The sequence below is a fragment of the Bubalus bubalis genome, chromosome 22 (assembly GCF_019923935.1).
Source record: "Bubalus bubalis isolate 160015118507 breed Murrah chromosome 22, NDDB_SH_1, whole genome shotgun sequence".
Taxonomy (NCBI): domain Eukaryota; kingdom Metazoa; phylum Chordata; class Mammalia; order Artiodactyla; family Bovidae; genus Bubalus; species Bubalus bubalis.
This window is the reverse complement of record NC_059178.1, coordinates 9,293,188-9,307,991: the sequence shown is the minus strand read 5'-3', so window position 1 is coordinate 9,307,991 and position 14,804 is coordinate 9,293,188. Positions and strand designations below refer to the sequence as shown.

At 37.7% G+C, this 14,804-nt stretch overlaps 1 protein-coding gene across 10 annotated transcripts in view; it reads left to right on the top strand.

The window, feature by feature from the left end:
- DCC (DCC netrin 1 receptor) overlaps nucleotides 1-14,804 on the top strand; it is a 1,367,203-nt gene that overhangs the window by 1,295,433 nt on the left and 56,966 nt on the right. For all 10 annotated transcript variants that reach the window (XM_044934810.2, XM_044934809.2, XM_044934814.2 and 7 more), the window contains one exon: nucleotides 8,297-8,452. In XM_044934810.2, coding sequence (XP_044790745.1) covers nucleotides 8,297-8,452 — 156 coding nt within the window. The remainder of the gene's footprint in view (nucleotides 1-8,296; nucleotides 8,453-14,804) is intronic.

Here is a 14,804-nt window from a genome sequence, read left to right as displayed (position 1 = left end):
TTTCCTGTTGGATTGACTGGTTTGATCTCCTTGCTGGTTGGCATATGGAAAAACCTGGACAAACTATTTGGCCAACCCAAAAGTTTGATGGAGGCCTCAACTGACAGTACAGATTGCTCTGGTGCTGGAATTATCCTTCTAGGTTGTCCCAAATGAGGTGGAGGGGTGGGGGCAGTTCTGTAGTCTTTGAGGCAGACTGCTCCTAGGAAGTAAGGTGCAGCCTTGGTGAGCAGCTTCTTTGGCTGAGAGCAGTACCTGGAGCGATGGCAGCTTTTCTTACACTTTCAGTGTTTTATTATTCCATGCATCCTAATTATTCTGCCTTGGAAAGATTCCTTTTCCATTCTCATTTTGTGTTTTCTTCTGCTGTAAAATGCCTGAGGAGAGGCGAAGAATAGATCTAGGTAAAATAGAAATGGAAGCAGATACCCTGTAGGATCACATCAGCTGTACAATTTTAATAATTCACTGTGTGAGTTTGTTGAGTAAAAATCTCTTGAATTTCTTTTTTTTTCAGTTTTTTATTTCCTTGTAAATATTTGAAGGAAAAAATGTAAGATCAGCCTCTAAAGAAGCTAGAAGTTTCAAAAACTTAAATTAGATGGTGTTTAAAAAGACTGAGGCAGAAGAAAGCATACAGTTTTGTTTTAAGGATAGCTTCGATGCTGCTATGGTTACTGGTTGGGGGCCTTTCTAGAACGTTCACTACGAGAGCCAACATTTTCTTCCCCACACTCACTATCTGCTTTAGTCACTTGAGTGCAGAACTCAAACAGTTTTCAATATCTTTGGAAATTTTTGACTTATATTTTAAGTGGTCATATTTTTTAAAATTTTATTTATCGTTGAAGTTTTATTTAGATATAATTTATATGTGTAACTGTACATATTTAATGTACATAGTCTAGGAAGTTTAGACGTGCATTCACCCGTGATACCATCACCACCAAGTCATAGATAAGGTTGTTTTAAACAGTATTTTTTATTAAATGTTATTCAGCTCAGTCTTGAGGCAGATCTGTTGGGACTCAGGAGAAATTAATGTCAATAACCAACATTTCCACCCTGCTGCACTTGTAGGTGGGTGCTGTCTTTAATCCTCAGAACCACATCCTAATGTTGGTACCATGATGATCTCCACTTTACTGATGGAAAAAAACAGGAAATAGATTACATACCCTCTCATGTGAATGTATAGTTACCTACTGCTGCTAAGTCGATTCAGTCGTGTCCAACTCTGTGCAACCCCATGGACTGCAGCCTACCAGGCTTCTCCATCCATGGGATTCTCCAGGCAAGAACACTGGAGTGGGTTGCCATTTCCTTCTCCAGTGCATGAAAGTGGAAAGTGAAAGTGAAGTCATTCAGTCGTGTCTGACTCTTAGCAACCCCATGGACTGCAGCCTACCAGTCTCCTCCATCCATGGGATTTTCCAGGCAACAGTACTGGGAGTGGAGTGCCATTGCCTTCTCCCAGTTACCTACTATTACCTAACAAATTACCTCAAAATGTAGCAACAGAAAACAGCCATTTATTTTTTCAGTAGCTTCTGAGCATCAGGAATCCAGGAATGATTTAGCCAGGCAGTTCAAGCTCAGGGTCCTCAAGACATGACTCCTGGCTTCCTCCAGAGTGAACCATCAGAGAGAGCAAGAGGGGAAAAGAGAATGAGAAAGAATCTCATTTGACCTATTTTTGGAAGTGACATACCATCACTTCCATTGCACTCTTTGGTCACGAGACCAATCTGGATGAATTGTGGCAGGGAACTCCAACAAGGATGTGAATACATGAAGAGAGAATCAACGGGCACTGTCTTCGATGTTGGCTGTGGCATTTATTCCCTACCAACTGGCAGAACTAGATAATGAACCAGGCAGTCTGACCTAGTGTTTGAGCCCTTTACCACTATTTTAAGAATAACTGCAGAACGTGTCGTTGTGAATGTTCACTATTTTCCTAAAGTAGGAATTTGTGGATACTTGTGGCTGGCCTCCAGTGCCAATTGCTTGTCAAAGGACACCTGAAAATGTGAAGGAGATTAGAGTATTTATCAAGGGTGATGGAAACTACAGTTCCGAATAATCCAGATTATATGTAGGCCATTGCCAAAAAGAAACGCTAAAGAGAGGCAGAGTGCGAAATCATTTCACTTAAGCTCTTTGCACTTTAAAATATTGTCTTTACTCTTCTGTTCACCTCTCCTCCTCAACAAATCTCTCAAATTGTCAAGTATCATGGGGAGAAGTGCCTATAGAGAGCTTTATTTCTTAAAATTGTAACTTTAAAAATAAAATCTGTATTTTTAGATTTCCTGTAGGTCATGTTTAACACTAACATTTTTGTAAATGTTGTTTAAAGTTTTTGACTATCAATGTGCCCTGTTCAGGAAACTAAGTAATTTGGTGGTGAGGGAGTTTCTACTTGAAAAATCTTTATGCGTCAGTATGAGAGATAAATCCAGTTGTCAGCAAGCTGTGTCAGAACAGATTTCTTGTCATAGTTGGCCGCAAGGCAGAGATTTATTGAAGATGTTTGATGATATCACGCTCTGAGCTGTTTTACATAAACAGAGGAAGGCGGTGAATGTCTTGAATTGTGCTGTGAGGATGTGTCTGTGTAGGTCTGTTTCTGGCTCTCAAAACTGATGTGTAGTTGAAAATACAAAAATGCACTTCAATACACAGTGTTGGGTCCAACTTATTTCAGAATGATTAGTTTTGCAACAACCGTTTTATAAGTAAGGGTAGCTGTCTGTTCTATTTTAGAAATGAATCATGGAACCCTAACTTCAAAACCAAAGCTTTGGAATACTGACTAGTCTATTCATGTGAGGGAAATAGAACAATGCAAATTTCTGAGTTGCTGAGACATACAACAGATTTATCGTTTTTTTAAAAGAACTTTTGTTATTTGCAAACCTTTTGTACTCAGGTCAGTAGTCAAAATGCAAAACTCATAGAAAGTAAAATTTCTTTTCTTAAGTAATGAAAGACTTGGAGCTGGAATATGAATTTAGTCTCTTGGGTTCTCTCTGTTCTCTAACTTATACAGAATCTGTGGCTTGCCAAATTATTTTATGTTTCTCTATTCAAATTTATTCAGCACCAACTGGAAGATATTTATGACATTCTTTTTCTAACTGCGTTCTAAAATATTGGTTAAATTCAGATAACAATATTGATTAGAATGTGCGCAGTTTGTCAAGTGGGTGCCTTCTACGTTTAAGGGAGGCTATTATTGTCACATTTATTTATCAGTAAAAACTGTCAACACAGGAGAAGCTTTGCAGTTTGGCAGTCAACCTTAATGACTGTATAGTAATCTCATTTTGATTGGTAAGATGTATGAATTCAATTAACTGCTTCAGAGAGTGAAATTTTGAGTCATAGGAATACAGACTTTGTTATTATATGACTTTTATTTGCAAATGTATTCAAATCTATTACTATTATTATCATTGTAGTAACATAGTAACTATACACACCAGGAAACAAAATAATACATACATGAAATCATGTGAAAAACCTCCAGTGGGTTAAAATGACAGATTTATAAATATTTCTAGAAAATCTCTCTTGTTAACTCACTTGAAAAATATGAAGTGTCTCCAGAACTGTACTATGACAGACACAAAGACTACAAAATTATAACCTTTTCCTTGAGGGAATTTATCATTATTTTGGCTGGAATCTGGTTTGAATTTCTAATTCTTTTCAAAAGTTCCCTTCTCATTTTATTTCTTTTCCTTTTTCTAAACTCTGTTCATGTGTTTATATAGCCACAATCTACTTTTATAAAATATCTTATCTATTAAATTATAACATCTTTATTTATGATGTTATATATCAGTTAGTCTGAATTTTTCATTGAAGTCCTCCCAAAAATAATTTAGAAAAGCTTTGTATTACCACACATGTTTTTAATTCAGTATTTAAAATTAAATATTATAGGTTAAATATCTGCAAAATACATAATTTTTCTGGTAGTCTACTCTTTTAAATAAAGCCAAAAGTATAAAAATACCATAGCAATTTGATACCCACCATCATCCATTTACAAAGTATCAATATGTAAGGAAGTTTCCCTTTTACAGAGAAAAGTTTGTATCACTCATTTTCTTCCTTTAACTAATACCTACAATTCATTTCCCCACAGAATAACATACAATTGTCAGCTCTGTGAACTTTCACAGAAAGTTAAATTCTGCTGCTGTGGCTGCTAAGTCGCTTCAGTCCTGTCCGACTCTGTGCGACCCCATAGACTGCAGCCCACCAGGCCCCGCCGTCCCTGGGATTCTCCAGGCAAGAACACTGGAGTGGGTTGCCATTTCCTTCTCCAATGCATGAAAGTGAAAAGTGAAAGTGAAGTCGCTCAGTCATGTCCAACTCTGTGCGACCCCATGAACTGCAGCCCACCAGGCTCCTCTGCCCATGAGATTTTCCAGGCAAGAGTACTGGAATGGGTTTTAACCAGAAAGTTAAATAGTATTTCAGTTAACAACTAGATAATGTCCTCTAATTTTTCTGGAAGTAAAAGTTATATTCAAGTATTGATTAATCATTCAAGTTATCTGCTTTCTAATTTTCTAGGAGGTACAACTGTAAAAAAGCTTTATCACGACGTGTATCTACAGGTTTTATTCACTTAGAGGTACTTTGTATAATACAATATACTAAGACAGGATTTAAAACATTGAAATATCTTTACTAATGTAAGTTTTTGAAAAAATATTTTATCTCATTAAAACATTAATATACATTCTTATTTGATTCAGACAAAGCACCCATTACTTCAGTTCAGTTCAGTCGCTCAGTTGTGTCCGACTCTTTGCGACCCCATGAATCACAGCACACCAGGCCTCCCTGTCCATCACCAACTCCCGGAATTCACTGAGACTCACGTCCATCAAGTCAGTGATGCCATCCAGCCATCTCATCCTCTGTCGTCCCCTTCTCCTCCTGCCCCCAATCCCTCCCAGCATCAGAGTCTTTTCTAATGAGTCAACTCTTTGCATGAGGTGGCCAAAGTACTGGAGTTCCAGCTTTAGCATCATTCCTTCCAAAGAACACCCAGGGCTGATCTCCTTCAGAATGGACTGGTTGGATCTCCTTGCAGTCCAAGGGACTCTCAAGAGTCTTCTCCAACACCACCGTTCAAAAGCATCAATTCTTTAGCGCTCAGCTTTCTTCACAGTCCAACTCTCACATCCATACATGACCACAGGAAAAATCATAGCCTTGACTAGACGAACCTTTATTGGCAAAGTAATGTCTCTGCTTTTCAATATGCTATTTAGGTTGCTCATAACTTTTCTTCCAAGGAGTAAGCATCTTTTAATTTCATGGCTGCAGTCACCATCTGCAGTGATTTTGGAGCCCCCCAAAAAATAAAGTCTGACACTGTTTCCACTGTTTCCCCATCCCATTACTTAACCTCCTTAAAAAAGAGTTAGTCCTCATTAACAAAACAGTCAGTCAAAACTTTCTATCTGAAAAAAGACCTGGGTTCATTTTTCAATTAAACATGTTAATATGCACTTTAAGGAGTGTTATGAATATACTGAAATTAAATTCTCAAATGCAGTTTTACATATATATGTGTATATATACATATACACCCCCTCCCTCTTGCGCCTCCCTCCTACCCCCGTTCCCGCCCTCTAGGTTATCAGAGCACCAGGCGGGGGGCTCCCTGTGCTACACAGCAGCTGCCCCCTAGCTGTCTATTTTACACACGATAGTATATACGCGTGCATGCTCAGTTGCTTTAGTGTGTCTCTTTGCGACCCTGTAGATTGTAACATGCCAAGCTCCCCTGTCCATGGGATTCCCCAGGCAAGAATACTGGCGTGGGCTGCCATTTCCTTCACCAGGGCATATTCCTGGCCCAGGGATTGAGCCTGGGTCTCCTGCATTGCCGGTGGATCCTTGACCGCCGAGCCCCGGGTGAAATGTATCCATGTCGGTTTTGTTTTCTCGATCCACCCCACCCTAGCCTTCCCCTCTCTGTCCACTTGGCTGTTCTCCGGGTGTGTATCTCCATTCCTTCCCTGCAAATAGCTTCATCAGTACCGTTTTTCTAGATTCCATATATATGCATTAATATATGATATTTGTTTTTCAGTTTCTGATTTACTTCACTCTGTATAACAGGCTCTAGGTTCATTCACCTCACTACAACTGATTTAAATTCATTCCTCTTTATGGCTAAATAATGTTCCATTGTATGTATGTACCACATCTTCTTGATCCATTCATCTGTCGATGGACATCCAGATTGCCTCCATGTCCTGGCTAGTGCTGCAATGAACACACTGGGTACATGTGTCATTTTGAAGGAACCCTTTTAATTTAAAGTGCTATGTATTTCATGTAATTAATCTGCACTTTTAAGTCAAAATATTTTAAAAATCTGTTTCTAACCAACAATAATGCAGTGTAATTTGTATCTTGATGATGAAATTACTAGGTAAAAGGAATGTGATTAAAAAAAAAAAAAGATCTTACTTTGATAAATGTACACTGCTGTCCATGTTGAACTTCAGCAACTGGCCTTAGGGTATAACTAAATTAAAAAATCATAATATAATATAAATAATTCATTACTTTTTTAGATAAGAATATGCTGTTGAAATTGATCATTCCAGCAGCTAGCTTAATTTTTATTTTTTGTTAATAAAAGGTAGAGCATGCTAAACATTTCATAAGATGAAGATTGACTTACACTGGAAGTAAGTATTTCATAATATGATACAGTTCAGTTCAGTTGCTCAGTTGGGTCTAACTCTTTGCGACCCCATGGACTTCAGCACTCCAGGCCTCCCTGTCCATCACCAACTCCCAGAGTTTACTCAAACGTGTGTCCATTGAGTTGGTGATGCCATCCAACCATCTCATCCTCTGTCGTCCCCTTCTCTTCCTGCCTTCAATCTTTCCCAGCATCAGGATCTTTCCAAATGAGTCAGCTCTTCGCATCAGGTGGCCAAAGTATTGGAGTTTCAGCTTCAGCCTCAGTCCTTCCAATGAATATTCAGGACTGATTTCCTTTAGGATGGACTGGTTGGATCTCCTTGCAGTCCAAAGGACTCTCAAGAGTCTTCTCCAACACCACAGTTCAAAAGCATCAATTCTTCAGAGTTCAGTTTTCTTTATAGTCCAACTCTCGCATTGATACATGACTACTGGAAAAATTATAGCCTTGACTAGATGGACCTTTGTTGGCAAAGTAATATCTCTGCTTTCTAATATGCTGTTTAGGTTGGTCATAACTTTTCTTCCAAGGAGTAAACCTTGGCTGCAGTCACCATCTTCAGTGATTTTTAGAGCCCCCCCAAAATAAAGTCTGCCACTGTTTCCACTGTTTCCTTATCTATTTGCCATGAAGTGATGGCACCAAAACAGATTGATTATATTCTTTGCAGCCAAAGATGGAGATGCTCTATACAGTCAGCAAAAACAAGACGGGGAGCTGACTATGGCTCAGATCATGAACTCCTTATTACCAAATTCAGACTTAAATTGAAGAAAGTAGGGAAAACCAGTAGACCATTCAGGTATGACCTAAATCAAATACTTAATTCATAATGTGATACAACTGAACAGGTATTTGAACGATGGAATCAGACAATGCTCACTAAACGTAGAAAATATTGTGTAAGATATCATCTGTAGGTTTAGACCAATGTAACTTCAAACATGTTTTTGTATTTCAGAAAACATTCAGTTGCATTTAAATTAATGTGTCACTAAGTTGTACTGCTTCAGCTGCTTGAAAGTATTTTCTATTAAATATAAATCCTTAGTGTGAGCATTTAGAGTATACTTTCATATTCTCTCTCCAGACTATAGATTGCCAAAGCATTACTTTCCTTTACAGAATTAATAGAAAATCCCCACTTTTTTAGCCCGCTCTATATAATATATTCCATTTCTGAATAATCCAATGTTTCTAACATCATCGTTTTTGCCTAGAAGAAAGAATAAGATGAAAACAAATCTAAACCAAGTAAAAACCAGGGAGCTGTAAGGTGGCCTATGAATCACTTCTTTGTTTGAAACTATGAAAAGTTTTAAACCTCAGGGTAATTCTTGCTGGTGAGATTCTTGAAGAGTGAGTTGTCTTTTCTGAAGTGAGAAAGGGACTTTCTAGAAAGAGAGGTAAGTAAAGGAACCTACATGAAACTATGAGGAGCATCCATGGATTTGAACATGTGAAAATGTAGCCATTTCCTTTTTGCTTGTTAGGCGGATGCATGGGATTGAAAATATTAATGACAACACCTTTGTTTTGCAGCTGTCGTGAGTGCCATCCCTGTGCCAACCCTAGAAAGTGCCCAGTACCCAGGAATCCTTCCATCACCCACGTGTGGATACCCCCACCCACAGTTCACCCTCCGGCCTGTGCCATTCCCAACACTGTCAGTGGACCGAGGTTTCGGAGCAGGAAAAAGTTAGTGGATTGCATTTTCCTTTCTTTTTACTGAGAACAAATGAATAAGATCAATAAAAAGTCTTGTCAACTGTGTAGCATTTTGATGTTCTTATCCTTTGTAAAGAGGGATTCAGCTGTGACCTGAGTACTAGAATTTTCTTTTTCAGCATGGCCAGTGTTTTGGACCCTAAACATGTATTGGGACTGATTTTCTAGGAGTCTTTCCACAGTCCGTAGCACTGACAATATGAAAAGTTGTGAGAAAACAAAGCTGAATGGGTTCAGTAAAACAGCCACGTGATGGGTGCTGGAAATTAATATGTTCTGTTAAGTGGGAAGTGAATAAGCAAGTGACTGAACTCCAACATATTCTCACTTAAGTGTCTGTCTGTAATAATTGAAGATGTCTCTTTGATTTTCCTTATGAACCAATACCTGTATGAAAGCTTTAGCTTTCTTTAGTTAAATCAGCCATTTGCAACACCATGGATAGGCCTTTTTTCATTTTTAATTTTTAAGAAATAGCTATTGGAAATAAAAAATTTTCCAGACTAATATTTCACCTGTTTTTATGTATTTATTTTTCCAGCTTTAATGGGAATAGTTGACATTGAACACTGTGTTGTGTGTGTTGATTTGATATACTTCTCTGTTGCAAAATGATAATCAGCGCAACCTTAGCCAACACCCCCATCCATGGCACATAATAAGCATTTCTTTTTTGTGGTAAAAACATTTAAGAGTTACTCTTTTAGCAACTTCTGAGGGTTTAACACAGTATCATTAACTATAATCACTCCTCTGTCCATGGGATTCTCCAGGCAAGAATACTGAAGTGAGTTGCCATCTCCTCCTCCAGGAGCTCTTCCGACCCAGGTCTCCTGCTTGCAGGCAGATTCTTTACTAACTGAGCTATGAGGGAAGCCCATTCTATACGTTATATCCCCAGGATTTATTCATCTTCTCACTAAAAGTCTGACCAAATACATCCTTTCTTCCCTCATCTCCCAGTCCTGGGTAAACATTGTCCTAGTTTCTATGTCTATGAGTTTGGCTTTTTTAGATTCCAAGTATAAGTGATTTTTAGATTCCAAATATAATGTTTGTCTTTCTCCATCTGACTTATTTCACTCAGCATAATGCCTTTAAGGTCTATCCATGGTGTTGCAAATGTAAATGTCCTTTCTCATGGCTGAATAGTATATATATATATATATATATATATACACACACACACACACACACACACACACACACACACACATACACACACACACATATGTGTGTGTGTGTATACATTTTATATGTATCTCACATCTTCTTTGCCCATTCATCCTTGATGAAAACTTAGCTGTTTCCATGTTTTGGCTATTGTGAATTATGCTGCAAAAAGCATGGGAATCTCAGCCATAAAAAGGGACGAAATGGGGTCATTTGTAGTGATATGAATGAATCTAGTGGCCGTCATACAAAGTGAAGTAAGTCAAAAAAAGGAAAACAAATATTGTATGTTAACACATATATATGGAATCCAGAAAAATAGTACTGATGCCCCTATTTGCAGGGCAGGAATAGAGACACAAATATAGAGAATGGACTTGTGGACACAGCGGGGGAAGGAGAGGATGGGACGAATTGAGAGAGTAGCTTTGATATGTGTGTGTGTGTATATATATGTATATATATATATATATATATATATAATCGTATGTAAAATAGATAGTTCGTGGGAAGCTGCTATATAGCACAGGGAGCTCAGCTCGGTACTCTGTGATGTCCTAGAGGGGTGGAATTGGGGGTGTGTGGGAGGTTCAATAGGGAGATGGTATAGTATACTTACAGCCGATTCACACTGTTGTACCACAGAAACTAACACAACATTGTAAAGCAAGTGTGTGTCAGTTGCTAAATTGTATCCGACTCTTTGCAACCTCATGGACTATAGCCTGCCAGGCTCCTCTGTCCACAGGATTTCCCAGGCAAGGACACTGGAGTGGGTTGCCATTTCCTTCTCCAGGGGATCTTCCCAATCCAGGGATTGAACTTGCATCTCTTGCATTGGCAGGTGGATTCTCTACCACTGAGCCACCTGGGAAGCACCTGTAAAGCAATTATCCTCCAAATTAAAGAAATAATATTAAAAATAGTTGGCAAAAAAATGCATGGGAGTGCAGAATCTCTCTGATATCCTGTTTTCATCACCTTTGCCTATATACGCAGAAGTGGGATGGCTAGATTATATGACTGTACAATTTTTAATTTCCTAAGGTACTTACATACTGTTTTCTACAGTGGCTACATCATTTTATATTTCCACCAACAGTGCAAAAGTGTTTTCCTTCCTCCACATCCTCACAAACACTTATCTCTTTTTTATTTTAGCCTTGGTAACAGAGGTGAGATGATATCTCATTGTCGTTTGATTTGTATTTGATTTGCATTTCCCTAGTGATTAGTAATGTTGAGCACCTTTTCATGTATCTGTTGGTCTTTTGTATATCTTCTTTGGAACAATGTCCATTCAATTCCTCTGCGCATTTTTTTTAATCACAGTGTTTGTGGTTTTGTTTTTGAGTTGTATGAGTTTTTGTATATTTTGGATATTAACCTAGTTAATCAGATATTTGATTTGTAAGAATTTCCTTCCCTTCCCTTTTCATTTTCTTTCTTTATAGCCGCTTTTTAATTGGATATAGTTCCATTTACTTATTGTTGCTGTTGTTGCCTTTGCTTTTGGTATCAAACAAACAAACAAAAAATCATTGCCAAGATCAATGTCTAAGTTTTCTTCCAGAAGTTTTACAGTTCTTGGTCTTATGTTCAAGTCTTTAATCCAGTTTATTTTTGAATATGGTACAAGATAAGGGTTCAGGTTCACTCATTCACAGTGACTATTATTCAGTTTTCCCAACACCTTTTATTGAAGAGACTGCTCCCTCCCCTTGGTGTATTATTGGATTTCTTTTTAAATATTATTTGATTTTATACTTGGGGATATATTTAGGCTCACAGTTCTGTCCCTGTGGTCTATGTCTGTGTTTATGCCAATACTATACTGTTTTAATTACTATAGTTTTGTAGTATAGCTTGAAATCAGAAACTATGATGCCTCCAGCTTTGTTCTTAGGTTTACTTTTGGTTCATGAGTTCCATGCAGATTTTAGGTTTTTTTTTTCTTTTTCTATATCTGTAAAGATTACAATGGAATTACAGTAGGGATTGATTGAATATATAGATGGCTTTGGGTAGTAGTTTTAACAATATTAATTCTTCCAACTCCTGAACACAGATTATCTTTCCATTTTTTGTGGCTTGTTCAATTTCTTTTATCAAAGTAGTAGATTTAAGTATACAACTGTTTCACTTCCTCAGTTAAATTTATTCCTAAGTATTTTGTTCTTTTTGATGCTCCTGTAAATGAGATTGTTTTCTTAATTTCTCTGATAGTCTGCTGTTAGTATATCAAAATGCAACTGATTTCTGTATATTGATTTTGTATCCTGAGAGTAGTATTTGTTTCAAAGAATGTACAAATGGAGAGAGATTCTCAAGCTATTATATGCACCCTGGTGGTTTTTCCTGTGCTATTTGGCTTTTTTCCCCTTCAAGCACAGCATTTTAAAATCGATTTTATGGCATTCTTCTCTTAGTTACGAACAGGTGACTCAGCATCTCCTGTGAGATAGGATATTTCGTAATAGATAAGATGGTAACAGCAATAAAATATATTTGTGGAGTAGCTATATTTTTTCCAAGCCAACAGGGACAGCTCTAAGAAATCATAAATTGTCTAGATGTAGCAAGGTTAGAATTAAAAGGCATCAAAAATCTGCCAAGAGAGAATTAGATTTATTTTTCTTCTTCCCACTGCACATCATGTCTAGAGAATAGAGTTGTGTGCAAAAACTCAAAGAAAAAAAGTCCTCCAGACCACATTGAAGGGATTTAAATAAAGGTGTGAGAAGTCCAACACCTCCAAATTTCTGAATCCCAAAACAACTAGGATGATAATTGTAGTCAAAGGATTCAGATCACACAAGTCCCTTCTTCAATTTCTGAATTGCACTATCCCCAAGAGAAAAGAGGTTTATACTTTTAGTTTAGTTTTCTTCTCATTGCTTCATTGTTCATTTATATTCTCTTACTGTAAAAGGAAGTGTCAGAATGGCCTTTATCTGTTCATTCCAGCAAGACTGAGATAGCCAAAGTTCACTACTTTGTCCAAAACTGGAAATTAACTATTTCATTTATGGGTGTTCCCGTAAATTCTTTTCCATTTTTAAAAGCATCATCTCCTTCTGAAAACCCAACATCCCATTGACTCCTTCCTTTCTCTCCTGATCTGGTACAGCATGCAAAACTGTCTCATTAAACCATGGGGAAAAGGATTCCAGAAGTTAAATTTCAATGAAAAGGAAAACAACTGAACTAGTATAGAATTTCGTTTCATCTGTGGTTAAGGACCACAGATTAGTTTATTCCTTTGTTTAGTCTCAAACCACAGTGGTGCAGGATTTTGACAGTGGACGAGGCTGTGCGTACCTGGGGTCAGAGGGTAAATCTCTGTATCTTCTACTCGATTTTGTTATGACTCTGAAAACGGCTCTAAAAATTAAGGTCTGTTCTACAATGAAAAGGTGAGGCGGGGAGTAGGGAGTGAGAAAGAGGAAGGAAGGAAGGAGGGCAAGCAGGAAGGGAGGAAAATGTAGTCTCCTTAGTTGATTTTTATTTTAATTTGCTTAAAAGTAATATTATTAAATACATTTAAAATTCTATTACTATTATATAACATATAATATGAACATAAAATAGATCATGTATTATATAAAGTTATGCAAATTAAGGATTCCTAACAGAATTCTTTGTTTAATAATTTGTGAACCTCATCTAAAATAAAAAGGCATTGACAGTCTACTCCTGGCCAAGATACCATAGTTTTTTTAAATATAAGATATACTCAGTCCTTCTTCAAGTATTTTTTTTGACCAAAGCTATGTGCAGTGCAAAAGGGATAGGAACTGATATGTGTTTCCAAGTGATTGCTTTGAAAAGAAATACATAAAACAAGCATCCTCCTTTCTAGGAAACTAAGTATTCTCTAAATCACTGTCAGAAACAGTTAACTTCCATCCATTCAGTATCGGTTTCTAAATGCCTTGGAGAACACTAAACATCCCAGTTCTCTCTCAAGCAGAAAACATTTCATGTCTCTGGCTGGAGATGTCTTATTAGTCACCTTGAAAAACAACAAAAGGCACATGTAGGAAAAGAAACATTTTGACTGTGGGGAACGGAGCAACTCTCCTTTCTCAAAAGTTATCAGAAAGACCTTTGAGTTTGAGAGACTCACTAAATCCCTGCCCCCAAAGAGGACACTAATAAAGCTGAATTTCTCCCCTCCCATAACGACGGAAAGATATAGGATACAGTGCATTTGCATAACACATATTGGGTGATCCACGCAGAAAGGTTTATACAGTTGTGATGGACAAATATTTCTTCTTCCTTTTAATAGCTTCAGTTTTGCTCTTCACATCCATGGGCAAAGGAACTGGCTGTGGGGGAACAACAAAAAGAGATGTATTTTGAAAACTTCAAACTATCATCTGTAGATCTCATTTCTACAAGTCAGTATAAAATTGGGGCCTCCGTTTTGTCCCGTTTGGAACAGGTGCTGCAGGCGATGATACCCACTGCTGTCCTCAGTGTCGACATGGGCTCAGTGAGAACACCAGTCACCTTTCTCCAGGTTGTCGTTCTCCCGCACCTCTCTCCCAGATCGGAAATCAGTTAACAGATGGAACTTGCCATCAATAAAACCAGAACAGTGGAGTCCTTGGATCTTTCTCTAGGGTCTTAAAAAAAAAACAAAGCTAGCTGTAAGGGATTAGGGTTCCCCAGGATTACTGCATGATGTTGTTCTTCTGAGATTAACGACTGACTTTGGTTCATGTCTTGAAGTGTCTTTGTTTAGTTATTCATCTGCTATATTTCTTTCAAGGCAATCTGAGATAGAAAGAAAATCCTCATTTCCGTTTTTACAATACTTTTGCCAGTTATTTTGTAGCAATTATTTATGTGTTGACATTAATTATTATAAATTGCCTTGAGATTTGACTCTACTGTGTAACTGTATGCTATTTGCACAATGAATTCCTAGTATCTCATCATTTGAAAATAAGTGCCTTGCCAGGACCTATTCGATTCTCACTGTAGTCTGTGAATTGCAGGGAGGCTGCACTTTGTGAGCGAAAGGAGGTTTTCTTTGCTTTTGGAGCTCTTAGCACGGCTAAATGTCATGTCAGAGCACCAGTCTGTTTCACTTAGGTGTCCTGAAGCTGGCGCCTGAACTGGCCAAACAGGCTCAGAT